Source organism: Falco cherrug, chromosome 3 (genome assembly GCF_023634085.1).
Source record: "Falco cherrug isolate bFalChe1 chromosome 3, bFalChe1.pri, whole genome shotgun sequence".
Taxonomy (NCBI): domain Eukaryota; kingdom Metazoa; phylum Chordata; class Aves; order Falconiformes; family Falconidae; genus Falco; species Falco cherrug.
In genome coordinates, this window is record NC_073699.1 from 13,041,616 (window position 1) to 13,061,810 (window position 20,195).

General features: G+C 34.9%; 1 protein-coding gene across 1 annotated transcript in view; it reads left to right on the forward strand.

Annotated features, from left to right (window-relative positions):
* The window catches only part of DNAH5 (dynein axonemal heavy chain 5), a 120,167-nt gene that overhangs the window by 78,427 nt on the left and 21,545 nt on the right, over window positions 1–20,195 (forward strand). Inside the window, 13 exon segments of the mRNA XM_027813011.2 lie at window positions 1,892–2,022; window positions 4,792–4,945; window positions 5,678–5,945; window positions 6,527–6,758; window positions 8,369–8,483; window positions 8,707–8,883; window positions 11,986–12,189; window positions 13,696–13,875; window positions 14,766–14,903; window positions 15,500–15,635; window positions 17,074–17,390; window positions 18,657–18,812; window positions 19,200–19,382. Of these exon segments, the coding sequence (XP_027668812.2) occupies window positions 1,892–2,022; window positions 4,792–4,945; window positions 5,678–5,945; window positions 6,527–6,758; window positions 8,369–8,483; window positions 8,707–8,883; window positions 11,986–12,189; window positions 13,696–13,875; window positions 14,766–14,903; window positions 15,500–15,635; window positions 17,074–17,390; window positions 18,657–18,812; window positions 19,200–19,382 (2,391 nt within the window).

Here is a 20,195-nt window from a genome sequence, read left to right on the forward strand (position 1 = left end):
TTTAGCATAGCTCAGCTTGATAGTGTTGTCCACACAGAATAGGCTTCATAGAAAGCCGAAACTTTTCTAACTAAACCCCCTATTGTTTCTCAGTTTCACAGTAAAGTTTTCTGTATTTCTTACAATAAATGATTAAAAACTTACTATTGGATTGTACCATCCTAAGAAATACTATAATAAATATCAGAACAATTTAAATGTAATTATACTTGTCAAACACATTGCATCTGCAGCTTTCAAAATTTTGGGGTAGATTCTTTTGATTTCACAAAATTAGTCCTTTCTTTGAAGGTCTTCCTTACAAAATGGATGATGTTCTGCTATGGGTTTCTTTAAACCGTCATCACATTCACTAACAGGTTTCTCGTTTATTCCTAGTCAAAAAATGTAAACAAATCCAGCATCTAGGCAAAAAAAAAAAAATATTTCCACCCTACACCCACCCACCCCCCCCAAAAAAAAAAAAAACAACAGAAAAAGAAAAAAAGACAGCTGTCATCAGGAATCTGTTCTTTGGTCAGCTAAATGATAAATACTTCAAATATAATCTTAACTTTCACTTGGATAAAAAGAATATATAATGCTTCTCTGATCCCATATTCTTGAAAGCAGCGTATACAGCTGTGCTGATCTGAGCATTATACATTAGCTAGATTTGAGAGAGCTTCTTAAGGAAAGCTAGGTAAACACTGTTAAGGTAATGCCAAATCTGAACTGATGTAGTATGACTTGAATGAGTTAAAACTGAGGAATACCTTGAACAGAACTTCCAATTTACAGCTTGTGTGCCTCTGCTTGGGAAAGATCTAGTAGCAATAATTGAAGTGATCAGCAGTATTCCAAGGGTGGTACACTTTTCTTTCTCTGGTTAAATACTAAGTATGCTTAGAGTAAATGCTCATACTTGATTTTATCTTTTCTTATGAAACATTAACCTATGAAAAATAACAAATACATTGCATTCAATATGTAAAAGATATGGGTTTAAACCTGCAGGAAATTGACATGATTTTTTGATAAATTGAATAAAGGTATGTTAGGGGAAAGGCAAGTAAATAGATAACCCAAATTGCTTATTGTCATGATGGAATTCTAGAGGCATCAGAGTGAATTTCAAGATCATAAAGAGAGTAGGAGCCAATATTCTGCATCATTTTTTGTGCAGCAGAGACCAGTACTAAACTGTTGGTTTACATTGCACTGTCCTGAATTGGAGGGAAATGTGGAGTAGTAGTTAACTACTGCCTTTTGCTTTAAAAGATAAATAATAAAATGGGGAAGAAAGGGAAATTTATCTGGGAGATATTCCAATGTAATCAAATATTCATGCTGATATGCATTTCTATAGTCAAGTAAACTAGAAGCTTAAGAACTTTGATTATAAAGGCAGTATTATTACCTGCTGCAGAGAATACTGGAGACTGTTTATCCTGAATTTCAGATGCCTGGGACAACTTGTCTTTCTGGTCACAGTGAAGGGGCCTGGAGAGATGAGTCTTATTTAAGTTTTCCAGAGGATATGGTATTGGGGAAGTTATTATTTCCTTTCCAATTTTAATAATCTGTCATGTTATGATAGCACATCACTGGCAAATCACAGTTGAGATTTACTTGCACTTTGTGGAAGTTTGAGATGGAATTCTACTGATAATTGAAAGTTCACAGTGATGGAATCAAGTGGTTGCTATACTATTAGAAGGTTTACAGAAAATATTGGAAAGTGCAAGTGTTTGTAGAATATATTAACAGTAATATAGAATCCCTTAATTAAACCTTAACATTTTCATTTTTTTCTGCATTTCCAACATAACTTTATTACTGCAGTAGCATAGGATTTTTGGGTGTATAACACTTACACATTGTAGCAATAAATGACTGTGATCTTACACAGATTTCTCGGGTGATTCGCACTCCTCGTGGAAATGCACTTTTAGTTGGAGTTGGTGGCTCGGGAAAGCAGAGCTTGACAAGACTGGCATCTTTCATAGCTGGCTATGATACATTCCAGATAATGTTAACAAGGTGAGCATTCATTAAAATTTAAGTCAATAAGTACTTTGTGTTTGAACTCATAAATAAAACAAGCTCCCAGCCTCTGCAGTGGGAGAAAGAACAAGCTTAACATAGGCTGAACACTCTGTCCTAGAATGGAAAGACATGAAAACCCTTTGAGACTTACTAAATTTTCTTGATTTTCTACAGTAAATCTGAGCTTTTACTGTCTTTGGAGTAGTAAACTTTTTCATGTGTTTCACAGAATGAAAAGGAATATTGGCAGTGTCAAGTTACCTTTACTATATGTCTTTACATAGTAAACAGTAATGAAAGTATTTGCGGTGGTATCTATCCATAATGCCTTTATGAGTTCATCTTGTAATATTTGAAATAACACCTGTGTGAGAAGGTGGAATCCCTATCCCTGCCCATTAATTTGGTAGACCTTACGTATATTGTCAGTATTTTGACAGTCTTCCAAGTATAACTTTTCTTATTTCATATTGTTTAACCCAATGTGGTTTCTTTTAGAATGACTCACAAAAGATATTAAAAATAAATTACAAATCCTTCTCCAAATGTTTTAGAATAACTGCCTCTTAAAGTGTCTGTGGGACAAGTCAGTGGGAAGGAAATATTTTCAGCACTCAGGCAAGATGTCACTGTAGAGAAGCTAAATTATTTTAATTCTTTTGCAGCTGCGTTGGCTGCAGAAGAAGTTGTAAATTCACATGTGGGAATGCCTCTTGGTGAGGATCTCATCAGAGGACCTATCTGAAATAGGAATAACTTCCTTACAGTAAAGCTGACAAAACCAAGCAGTAACAAATTGCTGCATAGCTTTAACAAAGAATTGTGAAGCCATGAGAGGGTGAAATATTGAATTAAGAAAGTGGTGTGCAGCTTCCCACTTAAAGTTGCCTTGGCACCTGAGGATCATAAGAAGGCCTACATGAAGCCCAAGAAAAAGAAAATCCAGAAAAAATTTGGGGAAACCTTACACCTGAAGGCTTGTAAACCCAATGTGTGTACTGGATGAATTAAAGAAACTATCATGAAGAATAGACTTGAGTGAAGTTTTGAATAAACATGATTTTAGGAAAGACTCATCAAAGGTTCTTATAAAACATAACCCTGCCTTACAAACCCCTTGGAGTTCTCCAAGTGGGTTGACAAGCAAGTGTAAAAGTGTGATCTGACTGATAAAATTAAACTTCATTCCTTTCTAACCTTAAGTGTTTATATAAAACACATCAAATAATTTGTGCCAAAATACCTCTGGGAAAAACTTTGAATTCTTGGATAGAATCATTTGCTCTTTGTTAATCCAAAATTTCCTGTTCTTTGAGTTCTTAGAGATAATACTTGTTGTATTTTAAATAGTTTCATTTAGTTCACCAAGGTAGATGATAGTCATATTGCTAACTCAGTGTGTATAACAAAGTATTTTTTTCAGGTCAATATTTTTATTTAATTTTGAGTAATTAACTGAATAACTCTTCCAGTCATTATTTCCCCCTGCAGCTGAAACAAAAAGGCATAAAATATTTGTGTCTTCTCTGTGTCCATTTCTAATTTTAGTGGTGTCTTTGCTTTTGAAGTGTCTTACTTATAGACACATGTATGGAACCTTATCTTGGTGATTTTTATACCTTTGCTGAAATGCAAAAAATTATCTTCTTAATCATCAAGATAAAAGTAATAAACTAAATTTGTTTATTTATTTCCTGAGCTCCTCTCCAGTAATGAGGAACTACTGTATAATTTCTGATTTTTCAGGTCATACATGAGATCATTATGGTTACATAAGAAACTCTTTATATGCACGTAAAACTTTTCTGTTTTAATTCCCAGTGGGCATTCTAGAAACCTCAGCTTTTATTGCACTCCTTTTTCCAACCAGAAAGATCATTCCAGTGTAACCTTGTGCATTGGGTTTGCGTGACAAGGTTTTGGTAGCAGGGGTGCTACAGTGGTGGCTTCTGTGAGAAGCTGCTAGAAGCTTCCCCCATGTCCGATAGAGCCAATGTCAGCCGTCTCCAAAGATGGACCCACTGTTGGCCAAGGCTGAGCCCATCAGTGAGGGTGGTAGTATGTCTGTGACGACGTATTTAAAAAGGAAGAAAGAAAACCTGTTGTGCAACAGCAGCCAGAAGAGAGGAGTGAGAATGTGAGAGAAACAACTATGTACACACCAAGGTCAACCCACCACACCTTGTCTAACAATTTTTGTGTTTTTTCATCTCTTAGTTTGTTGCTGCTCTCTTTCTTTTCTGTAAAACTGAGTGCCAACGTTGGCAACGACTTTCACCAGAATGGCCAAATAGTTTGATATTTTTTAATTAGTCAATAAAATCTGAAGTATCTTACTGCACCCAGAACATGAAAAAATCCTGTGAGACAACACCTGTCTGTCTTTTCACTTTTTCTAGCAAAAAGAGAAATAATTAGCATGATAAGGCTTCAGTTTTGTGGTGTTGTTAATGGTTTTGGGTTTTTTTTTTAATGGGTTTGGGGTGTGGCGTTGTGGGGGTTTTTTGGTTTTTGGTTTTTTTTGTTAATCTATGTGGGAGGTGAAAAAGAGAGATTAAAAAATAAGAATGGAATAGGTATTCAATGTGAGACTTTGAAATGAGCTATATCTCTCCTCCTAATCTAAATGAAAATTCTTGGACTTTGGCACCTTTTTTCCTTAAGTTCCAAGAGATTGCTTCTTAAATTTGTTTGTTCTTTTTCTTTTAACTGTAAGCCCTTTTAGAAAGGAATTAATATAAGTACAACTGTCCTTTTTTGTAGATCATACAACACTTCAAACTTGATGGAAGATCTGAAACTTTTGTACAGAACAGCAGGACTGCAAGGCAAAGGCATCTGTTTTCTTTTTACAGACAATGAGATCAAAGATGAATCTTTCTTGGAATACCTGAACAATGTTTTATCATCAGGAGAGGTAAAATGCCTTCTCTTGATCATTTTCCAGCTTTAAAATGTTAGAATTTTGAAGCAAATAACTAAATTTATTTGAATATTCTTTTATATGTCTGGGGGCACACTTTCACAAACTAAAACTGAGGTGCTTTTTATCATTACAGTGTTATAAGAAATTGAAATGATCCATTATACTAGGTTAAAGTGAGACAATGTTATTGTAAAAGTAAGAATGAGCATCATCATTCCATATAGAGGAAATTGCCTAAGTCAGACCCTTCTAAATGTGTTGAGGAACTGTCAAGAGCATGAGAATAGCTTAAAAAACATAGAGACTTGGGAAACATTACTGAAGTTTAAAAAAAATGTCTGTTAAATTAAATATCTTGTTAGTGTACAGTGAGTTTTTGTATGGTGAATTTATGTCCAAAATGAATGGGATTACTTTTCTTGTTTGTTTTTATATGTTTATTTATGTACTTTATTATTTCAGGGGTGTGTTTCAGAGTAATTTCATTAGTTGTTAGGATATTGAGAAAAGAAAGCTTTAACAGCTAGTTAGATTTCAGTGTGTTTAATGGAATCACTGCAGTAAAAGTTCTGGATTAAAGGAATAGGGTGGGTCCTAAAAGCTTCGTTCTCTAAATGTATGTCCCTTCCTAAAATGCTATGTATTAAATGAACCTTATGCTATATATACTCTATTTGGATCATCTCATAAAGCATGAAAAAAATCTGTATTTTTTTCTCAAAGGTGTCAAACTTGTTTGCACGTGATGAAGTAGACGAGATCATTAGTGATCTCGTACACACCTTCAAAAAGGAACATCCACGTAGACCTCCAACCAGTGAGATTCTGTATGACTACTTCATGACCAGAGTCCGTCAGAACCTTCATGTGGTTCTTTGCTTTTCACCAGTAGGTGAAAAATTCCGAAATAGGGCCCTGAAGTTCCCTGCTCTCATTTCTGGATGCACTATAGACTGGTTCAGCCGATGGCCTAAGGATGCTCTAGTGGCAGGTAGGTGTAGGTTTTGTCTTTGCAGATACTTAATTCTCTGATAGGTGGTCATGAAGTTATTTTAATTGCTGTGAACTTTGCTAGAACACTGGCAGAAAAAACTTGCTTGGTTCTGAAATTTGGTAATGTTTTCTTCTTTAAAGCTTGCTGTATTAAACTGTTGAAATATTTCTAAAAGAGGAAAGGATTTGAACACAGTTTGAAGAAAAATTCCCCTTGAAGATGGCTCAAAGACATTAGTAAAGAGGACAAACTACTACTAAAGAAAGATATTATTGGTGACTGTGCCTGTGATCAGCCATAAAGAGGAAGGCTGTGATTTCCCAATCCCTGGTAGCTAGCAGTTAGGTTCGGAGAGAAAACGCAGTTACACACTTTGGAGGTGAAAGAATATCAGAATCTTGGCTATACTTTTTACTGAGAAATGGGGAATAATGTTAAGAATTTGGTGGTGGAAAGTAAAGAAGACTGAGGATTCAGAAGCTGGGTGAAAGCTGATATAATATGTGCTGGCATGTTTTATATTGCCTTGTTTATAAGCTAAAAATTTTTCTGAATAGTTACATTTTTTTTTTCCTAAGTATCTGAACATTTCCTGTCCTCATTTGATATGGACTGCACTGCTGATACAAAGAGAGAAATTGTGCAATGTATGGGCTCATTCCAGGATGGAGTGGCAGAGAAGTGTTGTGATTACTTTCAAAGATACAGACGTACTACACATGTGACTCCCAAATCCTACCTGTCCTTTATTCAGGGATATAAAACAACATATAAGGAAAAGCATGCTGAAGTGCAGATGTTAGCAAACAGGTAAACTGCTCAGTTTACTACTGTCTTTCTGTAGTTTTCTTCCCCAGGTAGGTATATTCTAATATGCTTTGTTTCAATGCATGGCTTGTCTCCTTGCACAGCAAAAGGATTTTAAAAAAATTTAATTTCCTAAAATTGTGTAAAGGTGTAACTTGAACAAAAATTATAATTGTTCTTTGAGATATATATATATATATATAAAAACCGTATATCTTTGGAGGGGGGAAAAGGGTAGTGATGCTTGAAAAAGCAAGGTGGTGGGGAAAAAAGGTGAATGTAAATTATTCCCATGTATTTTTAACGAGTAAAAGAAAACATTTACATGTAATTTCATATTATATTCACAATGTAATTGTGAATATAATCAAATATTTGATTTATCAGAGAGCAACTTTGTTTTCTTGCTAAACATGCTTCTGATATGAACATGCAAGAAATACCCTTGGCATTTTTGGTTTTGTGATCATAAAGCCTAATTTAGTCTTCTGAGCTTTTTATTTGTAGATTATTAAAAATATTTGTTTTTATCAAAAATGGTTTTGAAGTATTTATTCTTCTTTTCAGATACTTCATTAAACCAATTTACTATTGCAGATATATCTTAATGTCAGAAATGCACAAATAAAATATAAAATTATCATTTGGTGTATCAATTGGTACCCTTATGAAAAACTGTCTTCTCAGTTCTGAAAGATTGACACAGAGAGCTGAAAGCCTTTAAGAAAGACTCAAACTAGAATATTTCACTTAGAAACATTCTTTGGCTTCAAAGCCAAATTGAGTTAGAAATCTGTAGTTACATTATGGATGAAGACTTGTAAAACAAGAGGTCTGGTCCATTTTTCTACTTTCTGATGCCTCGAATGTACTGGATTAGTTCATGCATGTTAATTTGTTTCACTTAACCTCAGTTACACAGTCTGAATTGCTTTGGCAGGTGTTACTCTTATCTTCCCTTCTGTACTTGCTTAGCTTCCAAGTACTGCTTAGTCTGCAATAGCAGCCTCTGTAGAAGCCACTTAAGCTTGTCTGAAAACTCCCAAGTGAGGACTTATATTTGATAGGCAAAAAGCACTGTTGAAGGGGCATTTTAGTGGTGAATGAGAAAAGTGTTATCTCTATGCTATTTTTCTGTTACTCTCTTTTGGTTGGTTTTGATTTCAATATTTTGATTTCATTAGCCTTTTCAATACCCTCTTCAAACAGGGAATAGTGATTTGAGGTATTTTTCAGGATTCTAATCATAAGAAAATGTTTTCTGCTATGTAGAATGCAGTTCCTTGAGTATCAGGTTGGAGCCCAATGGGGACGGTGACGTATGTGGAACCAACGTGTAGGATTTTTATGCAATGATAAAGGCACATTGTTTGAGTTAAAGTGGGTAAAATTCCAAGGACAGATTCTCTTCATGTAATTCATTATTGTTCACTTTCTTGATTCTGAAGACACTTGTATGGAAGTTCTGGTACAGGTTTTATTTTTGGTGTAGAACATCTTTTGCTAGTGTTTGTTCTGATTGATTTGATTCATTTTATTGATGGAATAATTTGGAAAATGGACTATAAATTACATAGGACTTGCATACATCTTATTTTGCTTTTTAATTCCAGAATGAATACCGGACTGGAAAAACTGAGAGAGGCCTCTGAGTCAGTGGCTGCTCTCAGCAGAGAGCTGGAGGTAAAAGAAAAGGAACTTCAAATTGCCAATGAAAAAGCTGACATGGTATGTATGGCTTTCAAAGTGTATTGCTGTTTGTTTTTTTGGCTGTTTTTATTTCTTCTATTTTGAAAAGATTAGGCAAGTAAAAGGAAATGAAGTGTTGGAAAAAAGGGATCTGGAACCAGCTTCTGGTTCTGGAATTCCAGAGGTAAAATTTTACCACAAAAATTAATACATTCTTCCAACTAGGTGTTTTCTTTAATATTTGTAATTTCTCACATTCTAGGTATTGAAAGAAGTTACTGTAAAAGCACAGGCTGCTGAGAAGGTGAAGGGTGAAGTACAGAAAGTGAAAGATAGAGCTCAAGCTATTGTAGACAGTATCTCAGTTGACAAAGCCATTGCTGAAGAGAAGTTGGAAGCTGCTAAACCTGCTTTGGAAGAGGCAGAAGCAGCCTTACAGGTTAGTACTTGGACCATGTATAACATTATTTTACTGCTAAGAAGGTGGGCTTCTTTGAAAACAAATACAAGATTGCAGCTGCACTGCAGAACTTATCAGTTGACAGAAGAGATATGCAAATAAATATACATATTTTGAGGCTTTTTATGTTCAGGGTTTTTTTTCTTTTTCCATCTGAGTACCAAACCCAAAATAGGCAGTTTCTCTGAAAAAGGGAAGTTTTAACTTTCATTTGAAACTACAGTTGATATATGATGTGCTGCAGGTTTATATTAGACAAGTAACTGAATGTTGATACTGTTATAAAACAGCTTGTGTGCAGTGAGTGAAGAAGCACCTTCCATATAAAAAGTTATAATTCCATCCAAATCTAAACCTCCTGTTTTAAGTTTTCACCAATTAATTACATTTTGAATAAGTTCGATGATACACTCTACTCTGCCTTCTTATTTTTTTTTTCTTTTGAATTTTGACATTACCCAGATTTGTAACAATAACTGTAGGACTCCATGTCTTTCAGCATACTTTTTTATATAGAACTTTTTTAATGGAGTGATAACACTCTGCCCATACCTTTCAATGATGCATCATTGGTGATGAAAAAAAAAGATTAATTTTTGTTGATCTTGCATATATATATATATTTTTAATATCTGTTCAGGTGACCATATAAGAGAATGTCCCTCAAGGTATTTGTGTCATGAGTAACGGTAGTGGGATTTGAAGTAAAGCTAATACTAGAGGCTAGCAGGGAACTGGCTCAGAAATAGAAAAGAATGAAGGAAAAACCTAAAGGATAGATAAATCTCAAAGGTTCTTATGTAGCTTTAATGAAAACTTTTCCTTTCCACTTGGGAGTCTGCCAACAGTTGTGATGGTTAAAGACTATTGTGATGTTCCTTCAAATCAAATCTTCAAAACCTAGCATAAATAAATTTTCATGGATCTTCTGAAAGTATGACTTCACTTTGAGGGAGAGGTGCTTAACAATCTCTGACTGCTATGATATTTGAAGAAGAGGAAATATCTAAATGAAGGCTAATGACATGGCAGCTGATAAGAGTGGAATAAAAGAGCAGGTCTGGATCATAACATCATGATACTTATCTACACGAGAAAGATAAAAAATAAACCAAAAATGCAGAAGTGGGCAAGCATTCTGAGAAGAGCATAAACAAACAATGATAACTGGGTGATGCCTGATGTATGAAAAGAGCACCAGTGTCCTGTCCTGCATCTTACTACAGCTTGCTTTCTGGTTTTGGCTAAAGTTACCAAACTGAAACAGTACTGCTCATCTTGAAATTTAGGATTCTAATAAATGAAAATCTGATTTTAAGGAAAAGCTACACTAGCACTATTGTGAGACTTCACAATGGGGAAAGGTAGTTGGGCTTAATCTTGAAATTCTTGCATTTGCTGTAATGAATTGCTTTGCTTGTGCCTAAAGGAGAAAGGAAAACTATCATAAAAGCAAGCTTATTGACATGCATATCTGTATTCTCAGCATGCATTCATTCATTCATAAACTCCTTTTAAGTAAGAAAATTGTATAGATTTGCATAGGATTGCACCTTTCAAAAAATGAATCTTACAGTCACGGATTTGCAAATTTTCAGCTAGGTATTCCTATAATGGAATTATGCTTGCAGTGTGGACAAACGTCTATTAAAATATTTGATAAATATAAAGGTCACTTCCCAGATAAAAATATGAGGTTGGTTATTTCACTCCATTTTGTACATATTTTAGAACTGCTAAATGCTATTTTAAGAGACAGGTAGGTACAGAACAGCTTACAAACATTTTTAAACATATAGCAAGATTAATTTTCTAGTTTGAGTAAGAATTGTTGAAGTTCAATAAAACTTAGTTGCTCTTTGCACCGCAACAAAGATGGCATATTAAATTCACAACTAGAAGGAAATAAACAAATAGAAATTAAATGCAATTATTTTGCCACAGTTTGGATGGTAACAAAAAAGGCTGGGCTGAATTTCCTAAAGGTCACTAAGACACTCTGGTTAAAGTTTCCACATGTATCTGGATATCTGGAAAAACAGCTGAGTAATCAGGTGCACCCCAAACCCAACAAGCAGCAAAATTTTAAAGGGAAACAAAAACAGAAGAAAGGTGATCAGGATAATCTGCAACAATTTAACAATCTCTTTCTTGAAGTATAAACATAAGTAAATAACATCTTCCTTTATGAATTCCCAGTGAGGCATGTGCTAGGCTAGAAGCAAGGTGTTACAACACCTGCAATAACCTGTTGCTTACTGTTTCTCACTGAAATGTACTCGGGCTAATTAAACTGCCTGTGAATAAGGAAAGCTTCTGATCCAAGTCATGTCTGCTACCGTAGTGGGCCGGTCCATCAGCAGTTACCGTTCAGTGTTTTTGCTCTGTATGTGGTGCAGTAAACACTACTGCTCGGATCAGTGCTTCTCTAAGGAGACATCTTCAGCAGACTTCTCTGATAGTCCTTTCTGGTTCATGATGTACACTACAGTTAGGAGTTATAGTAATAGATTTGCACCCTGGGCTTACTTGGCCTTACTTAATAGGGCCTAGGTTTTCATGCTTTATTATAATCTATTTGGTTTTCTCACAGGCCTGCTTCTGCTACAGGAACTTTCCCAGTAAGATGAACCAGAATGTGCAAATCTATATGTATATCAGGTCTCCTCAGGGTTTTCCTTAATTCACCTTCATTTGCCAAATATTAACGATGTATTTTCCTTTCTAGACTCAGTTCTTGATCAATAGACTTGCATTTTACAAAAATAGGTAAAATGGCAAGATGTTTCTGTTTTGCTCTTTATTTTGTCAAAAATGTGTATAGTAGTTTTAAGCATGGAGGTGCTGCTGTGGAAGCGTCTGAGTTGAGGTTTTCTAGTAGTTGCTAGGAGGTAATAGTGAAAATCTGGTTGGAGGGTCCTTCACCTTCATGCTTTTTAGAGGTAAAATGATATTCAATCCAAATTAAAATAAATAATGTTTTTCTTCTCCAATGGATTAATGCTGTTGGTGAGTTTGTGCTCTATGTCTTATTAAATAACACTAACATTAATAGCTTTACCCTTTGTTTTAAATTCATAGACAATAAAACCTGCAGATATTGCCACTGTCCGTACACTGGGTCGACCACCTCACCTCATTATGCGTATCATGGACTGTGTGTTACTGCTCTTCCAAAGAAAAGTGAACAATGTGAAAATTGATCAGGAAAAATGCTGTACCATCCCATCATGGCAAGAATCTTTGAAACTGATGACAACAGGGAACTTCTTACAGAACCTACAGGTGCTTACGCAACCTTCTTTTTGATACTATTTTAATTAAAGAAAATAGAGGACAGTGTTTTCTTTGGTATTCATAAGAGAACAAATGTCCAAGGGGTAGCAGACACACAATAGATCTGAAAGGTTAAGGGCTTAAAAATAAATATGTTATAATGAAGTAAACTTGAATCCTTCTAGCAAAGTCAGGTAATAAATCAATCATAGTTTCTCTTAATTAAGGCAATGAAATTGCTTTCAGTGACACATGATTCAAAGCCTGAAGAACTTGGTTTGAATAGCCATTACTTATCTGTTTCATTAAAGCTGATAGAAAACATCTTTTTTACTGGTGCTTAACTTTTCATTAATTTTCAGCATTGCAACCTATGCAGTGGATCGCAAAAGAATAATTGAGTATTAAGATGTACAAAATCAGATTTTTAAAAAAAATATTGGGATTTTCAGCTCCACAGCATGTGCCTAGGGAAATGGAAAGAATAGCTAGTGAATAAATCCCTGTTTATAATTAAACTAATAATATTATGATTAATCTACTGAGAATAAATCGTACCTTTTCCTGCCCCACTAGATGTTATTATCTCTGAATTATGCAGTCTGAGGAGTTTTCCTAAAATGTCTCTGGTCCAGTGGGAAGTTTCAGATGGCAGGCTTGACCAACTTTGTATGGTTGGTAGTGCCATGGATGCCATTTATGTAGTATACATATTACATCTACTTGTAAGGATTTTTAATTTACAGAAGGGCTTCAGCATTTCACTGTGCATAAATAAAACTATTTGTGCTTCAGGGAGCAGCTGTTTTTCAAGGTTCATCAGTGATGTTCTTTCATTATACCTTATAAATAAAACTTTAAAGACGACCAAACTTATATAAAATATTTGACCATCAAAATAAATTTGAGGGAGAAAATTGAGAGCTTTTGGGGATGAAAAAAATGAAGTGGTGTTTTTTGGAGAAAAGAGAGGGTCAAAATAAATTCTTAAAATTGAAACACATTCCACTAATGAAATATGGTAATTTAAGGAGAGGATACCTGGCTTTCCCTTTGAAAGGACTGTCTTGTAGAATATAAGTTTCTAAACCAGAGCTAAGCTTTTCCTTTTTTTTTTTTTTTTTGGAAGCTTGTTAAGTTACTTATTCAGTCTTAAGGAAAATGGAATTTCAAGCAGGATATCAATGATATTTTGTATAAACAAGTAGCTGTGCAATGGTAATGGATAGTGTAAGATAGCAAAATAGCGTAAATGATATAGCATATCATTTGATATGATATAATTATGCTATCATGAAAGATAGCATAAATGAAGGCAAACTTTTTTCCATTTTGTAAGATATAGAACAGTGGAATGACTTGGGCAAGCTCTCAAAGATGCATGTGGCAGAGAACTTCATATTAGCTGTTTGTAAGTAACATTTGTGATCCCGGTAGTATTCTTGGTGTGCTGAAATACATATATGAATCGTTTAAATATATTGCATACATTATGTATATTGCACTTTATTTTAGCAATTTCCAAAGGACACAATTAATGAAGAAGTGGTGGAACTTTTGACCCCTTATTTTGAAATGGTGGACTACAACATTGAGACAGCTAAGAGAGTATGTGGGAATGTTGCTGGCCTTTGCTCATGGACCAAAGCTATGGCTGTATTTTTTTCCATCAACAAAGAAGTATTACCTTTAAAGGTATGTTAAACAGTGGGAGGCACACAAATGCCTTTTGCTCCTTCTCCTCCCCACCTGTGTGCGCTTGAGGATTTCATTTGCTGGAAACATCGGCTGCCTTATTCCAACTGGTGCATGCTTCTGTAGGAATTTATTATCTTGAAAATAGTAAATCTCCAGTAAAATATATTTCAAATGTACTACCACTTTTCAAAATGATGAAAGGGATTGTGTAGTTTTATGCCTCTGGGCCCCTTCTGAATGGGGTTGCAGCAGCTGTCATCTAGTTTAATTCACTTTTGCAATTGCTTTACCTTAATTCTTAATGAAGTAGATCTGGTTCTTTTAATGTTCCAGATCTCAGTTCACAAGAAGACTGTTACAGAGACTTTGTTCATCAGTGTTTATTTAGAGAAAACCAGGTCTAAACAGTTGTTAAAGGGTAGGAGTGAAAGTTAGGAGGAACATGGTCAAGCAGGATTTTAACACAGAATAGCTCGTATTTATAATAGCAATGACCGAGAGGGAAGCAAGATTTGTACTTAAAGGTAGTATCTTTAATTGGATAAAGCATATTGGTTGGAGAAATCAAATAAGCTTGTAGTGGCACCAATCTGTTTTGCAGGCTGGATCACACTAACTTTTGTGTCCGATGGAGAAAGGCTGGTATTCCCAGAAGTTCTTCTAATTATTTTTTCTGATTGATGTTAGACCAGCTGCTTAACTGCAGCTATCTGCAATAAAAAGTTAGTTTGTTGTAAAATTAAAATAAAAGGTTTTAATGAATGATTAAATCTCTACTGAGCAGCTTGATTTTGAAATGTAGTACAGTAAAACTTTGAGATACATTCTAGCAAATGCTTTGAAATGTTGTGTTTATGAATACACTTTTCTATTTATATGCTTTGTAGGCTAATTTAGCAATACAGGAGAATCGCCTAACCACTGCTATGCTGGATCTGCAGAAAGCTCAAGAAGAACTGTGTGCCAAGCAAGAAGAATTAGATATTGTGCAGGCGGAGTATGAAAAAGCAATGAGAGAAAAGCAGGTGAACTACTCTTTACAGAAAAGAAGTTGACACTCTTTAAGGAAAACAATGCATTCTCTCAGTTTCACTATCATTCCTTGGAAAGGATGTTGATGGACAGAGGATCAGAGATATTATTTGGATACTGCCTCTTTGGATCCCACCTGTCTCCTTCACCACTGATCCTCCCTCCCCTCCCCGTCCCTCCTACCTCCTCAAAAACTATTTTATTTGGACTATTTGTTTAGTGTCTATTACTGTAACATCAAATCTCATTAATGTATGTTATCTGTGTATAATGTATTTGAAATTGTGGGCAGATTTCCCCAGAGTTAATAGGTACCAGGCATTTTGCCTGTCATTTAACATATATGCCAACAAGAAAGTTAAGAGCAGAAATATTAAAAAGTTGAATCACATTTATGACAGAGTTGATAATTTATCCTGATATAATTTTTCCATCCCACTTTCCCTTCTTCTCTGCACAGTGATATAAGTGTTTGAGAACATATTTTTAAGCTGTTGTTTAACTACTCATTTAATTAGATGTAGAGATTTTTCTGGCCTATTAGATACATGACTGTAAATCATATTTCTTGGTGTGTGGTTTTCTCTAGACTTTGCTTGAAGATGCTGAGCGTTGCCGTCATAAAATGCAATCTGCCTCAAGTCTTATAAGTGGTTTAGCAGGTGAAAAAGAGAGGTGGACAGAGCAGAGTAAAGAATTTGCCATACAAACCAAAAGACTAGTGGGTAAGCTTTAGTCTATACCTTTGAACTTGGGAGTTAGTCACTTGAGTTGGAATGGGTAGTGACACTGAAAACATTTGAAATTTCAAACTTTTCCTTTGTAGCTTAACTTCCTGGTTGAAAGAGGGTAATTGTCATTGATTCTCTTGCTAAAGCACTGCTAGGTAAAAAATACAATAGGAGACTGAAGTTCATATTTAAAATAAAAACACAGTAACTATGTATGCTGTGCATGGGCTTTACTTCATGTGTATAACAGGCAGTGCATACTTGGGATGCTGGTGTTTTAACTTGGCTGATGTTTGTAGGCAGCAGTACAAGGACAGTGATATGCTCAAGGGCCAATAAAATCTGTATAACTGAGCATACGTATGGAGAAGAGGAAGACTGATGTTCAGGCACTGACATCTATGTGTAGATGTCGTTATCTTTAAATGCAGTTATTAATGTTCATAAAAGTTTTGTTTCTTAGAAGTTCATTTTTCTTTTATAAGTCTGCACTGGGAAACTAAAGTACTTTGTAATAAAGAATTAATTTATTAGGTAGATCAAGTAAATTAAATTTATCTTGTCCTTTACTGTGGCCTGAAGTTTCTTCTCTGACTTCTTCCTTGAATTGCTGTAAAAAGTAGATACTGTTGTATAGGTTGCATTATAGTAGATAGGTTGTATTTTATTTGCTGTTATAACATGTGTATTATCAAATTATAAAAAATACAGCATACCTTCCCCACACACTAATCATGGCTTTTTTATAGATAACTTGAAAAAATCTAAAAAATATAAGTACTCAATATAAAGGTACAGTATCTTCTTCAGACTGAATCCTGCATTCTTACTTCAGAGGTACAACCCCCCCCTCCCCCCAAACTATGGTGTCATGAAACAATTTTGAAGCTGACCAGAAGATTAGAACTTGTCACACTTGATACCTCCATAATGATATCTGTTACAGTTTTGTATTATTAGTAGTAACAAATGTAGTTGATTTGTTCTTAATTAGTACTCCTAAGTGAAGGTTCTTTTCTCCCCACAAAATATTGTTTAAGCTTGTTCTCATGATTGTGCAAGGAAATGATGGAATTGGAAGTTTATGAGTAAGTGTTTTCTGCCATGCTTTGCTTGTGCAGGATCTGGTGTTTGGAATAGTGATGTGTGTGTGTGTTGGTTTGACCTTGGCTTGCTGCCAGATGCCCATCTCTTGCTTCCTACAGTTGCTTTGTAAGGATAAAGTAAACATGGCATCTGTTGAAATGTCGTGTTGTCTTGCTATATAATGAGCCTTAGGAAAAAGACTGATTTGTCTCCTTTATGGGTCATAGTGTGCTCTTCAATTACCAGCCAAACATTATAGCAACTAGAGAAGGAAGCAGCTCATTCATGAATAGAATTGATGAAGTTCTAACATTTTGTTTTCTCTTTTTTGCTTTTTCTCTTTAAGGTGATGTACTCCTGGCTACAGCTTTTCTGTCCTATTCTGGTCCTTTTAATGAAGAGTTCCGCAGTCTGCTATTAAGTGACTGGCAAAATGAAATGAAAAGCCGGAATATCCCCTTTGGTAACAACCTGAACCTCATAGAAATGTTGACTGATGCTCCAACTATCAGTGAATGGAACCTACAAGGGTTACCAAACGATGACTTATCCATACAGAATGGAATTATTGTCACTAAAGCATCTCGTTATCCTTTATTAATCGATCCACAGACACAGGGTAAAATTTGGATTAAAAGTAAGGAAGGCAGAAATGAACTTCAGGTAATAGCAATGTTGGTGCTTTCATTATCCCTAGAAACTCTCAGCTTACAAAACTTCACAATTCAGTGATTCAAATAATACTTAGCCAATGTTTTTTATATAAAATGCCTAGTCTGGATATAAAGGACATCTCAGATATATTTTGGTAGATTTGAGATTTGGCTAGATACAAAAATGTACCTTTGAAGCTTATTAGTACCAGTGACTTGATTTATTTTATTAATTTATTGTAATGAAACATAAACTGTTGGAAAATAAGATGGATGGGTAGTGTCTGATAAAGGCTAAAGTGTGTTTGCATAATACTATGTGTTAGAAAAAAACTCCAAATAAGTGGTTAGTACAGATTCGTATAAATGTTTAAAAATGAAGATGAACAGCATAATGTTTTTATCATCTTTTAATCAGAAATTATTGATAATTTGTGTTCTTAGCATGGATGTCAGGTGCTAAATATTCTGAGAATATACAGGGAAGACACTGTTGCAACAACATGCAGTCTGAGGCGAGATACACCAATTCAATGCAAACAGGAAAATGTGAGAAAATCCTTACTTGCTACAATTATGATTACACCAGTAAAGCATTTTTTAAAAAAGATATCCCTGAAAAAGATGAAGTGGAGCTTGAAGGTTGATAGTAGAGTGACTCTGAGAGTATTACTAGGAAACTACTTTCATTCATGTTGATTGTTAACTCAGTGTGAACTGTTTAATGGTTGCCTAACTAGTTATGTTAAAAAATTATTATTAGGCCTTGACTATGGGGTTATGAAAAAATTAAACTGAATCACAGTTGTACCGAGGACTACTTTTTAAAGCAAAGACTAGTGGCTTGTTCAATATAACCCTCTAATATTCAAGAGGGGAAAAAAGAAACAAAAGAGCCCTAATCTTGGAACTGACCATCTTGCAGTTTGACTGGGGGATGTTATCCAAGATAATATTGACGGAGATAAAAGGTTCCTGTGAATTTCTGGTCTAGTTGCACTCATAGAATATCAAAACTTCAAGTTCTCAGTGCTGTTGTGCTTCTACTTTTGTAGTTAAAAAAAAGTAAGTTTGCGTTCAATTAGATCTGAGAATATGGTACACCAATGCTGCTTTTTCTTGTGGTCACAATCTTTGCCTTAATCCTAGTCTAACCATAGGATCATTATTTTTGTCAGTAATTTAAATAAAATGAAATAATTTATAAATATAAAACCAACAAAAAGCTTGATAACTGGGCATAACATAATATATTAATCCATGATTGTATTTTTAGATCACTTCTTTGAATCACAAGTACTTTAGAAATCATTTAGAAGACAGCCTTTATTTGGGAAGACCTCTTTTAATAGAAGATGTTGGAGAAGAACTTGACCCAGCACTTGATAATGTTTTGGAAAGAAACTTCATTAAAACAGGTTCAGCCAGCAAGGTAAAAATAAAACAAGTAAGCCAACAAGTGGAAACATTCCCCACCTTGCCCTCAACAAAGTAGCTCCTAATAAGTATATGACTATAAAAGATTAGTTGTGTATTTAAATTTGAGTAATGCTAATACCAAAAAGAAGTAGAGCTTAAGATCACAAATAGTTAACCTATAGAGTTCCTTATCTCATTGCTTATGACAATTTTTAAAAATTGAAATAACTTGTGAGTTATTTAAAGTGTTCCATGGGTATTCTCAATGAATTCTTTGTATCAGACTGGATATTTACACCTTGGAACAGAAAAATATGATTTTTGTTTCTACATACAGTATCTGAAAGAGTGTGTACTGTTTTTTGATCTCTCAAGACTTCTTTTTAATACTTTTCTGAAGGTGAAGGTTGGTGATAAGGAAGTAGATGTTATGGATGGTTTCAGGCTTTACATTACTACAAAACTGCCAAATCCAGGTTACTCTCCTGAAATTAGTGCTCGAACCTCCATCATTGACTTTACTGTGACCATGAAGGGTCTTGAAAATCAACTCTTAGGCAGAGTCATTCTCACAGAGAAACAGGTAAAAGAATTGTTATCTTTTTCCTGGCTATACATCTTATCTTTACCTGTAGAAGGTTTTACTTTGATTTTAATTTATTGCTTTCTATTCCCATATTGCAGCTTAACTTTCTGTCTCTCTTTATTGTGATTATTCTTATTATAACCTATTTATGATGGTTTAAAAGCTGGCACAGAAGAAATTGACTCATTCATGTGGAATTTTCTATTTGTCCTTATTGTTGCAACTGTACCATACTCACCTTATTTTTCCTGCCTTACAACCTCATGAGAATGGCATTTGAAAAGGAAAAGGACCTGGAATAAAAACTGATGTTCTTCTGTTTTCACACTGTGGAGCTCATGGCAACGTAACCTGGTGCAAAGGATTCAGACTGTGTTAATTTCTTGCTTCAAGGGGAAGAGGACTAATTACCTATTTTGACATTGCAGATGTATTAGTTGAGGAAGTCCAAGTTCAGGATGCCAGTCCCAATAAACATGCCACTAGCAGTTCTGGAGGGAGGCTGGCTGGTATCTTGAACTATTGCACACCTAATCTGTGTAACTATGAGGTCAGGCAATGTTGAAGCCAAATGAGGCACTATGCATCTAAACTGTGTATTTACTAAGATTTTGGCAATATTTCAGTTTACCTTCACTAGAGATGCATGTGCTCCCTTATTTTGGCATCTGTTGAGGTCCTCCTGTCCCCCTCCCCCACCTCCCCCCAATGTAAGACATTCCTCCTTAATGGCCCCAGTCATCTTGTCAATGTTAAGTAGTTGCATTTCATTCCTGATCAGCCCATGGATCTCATGAGAGAAATCATACT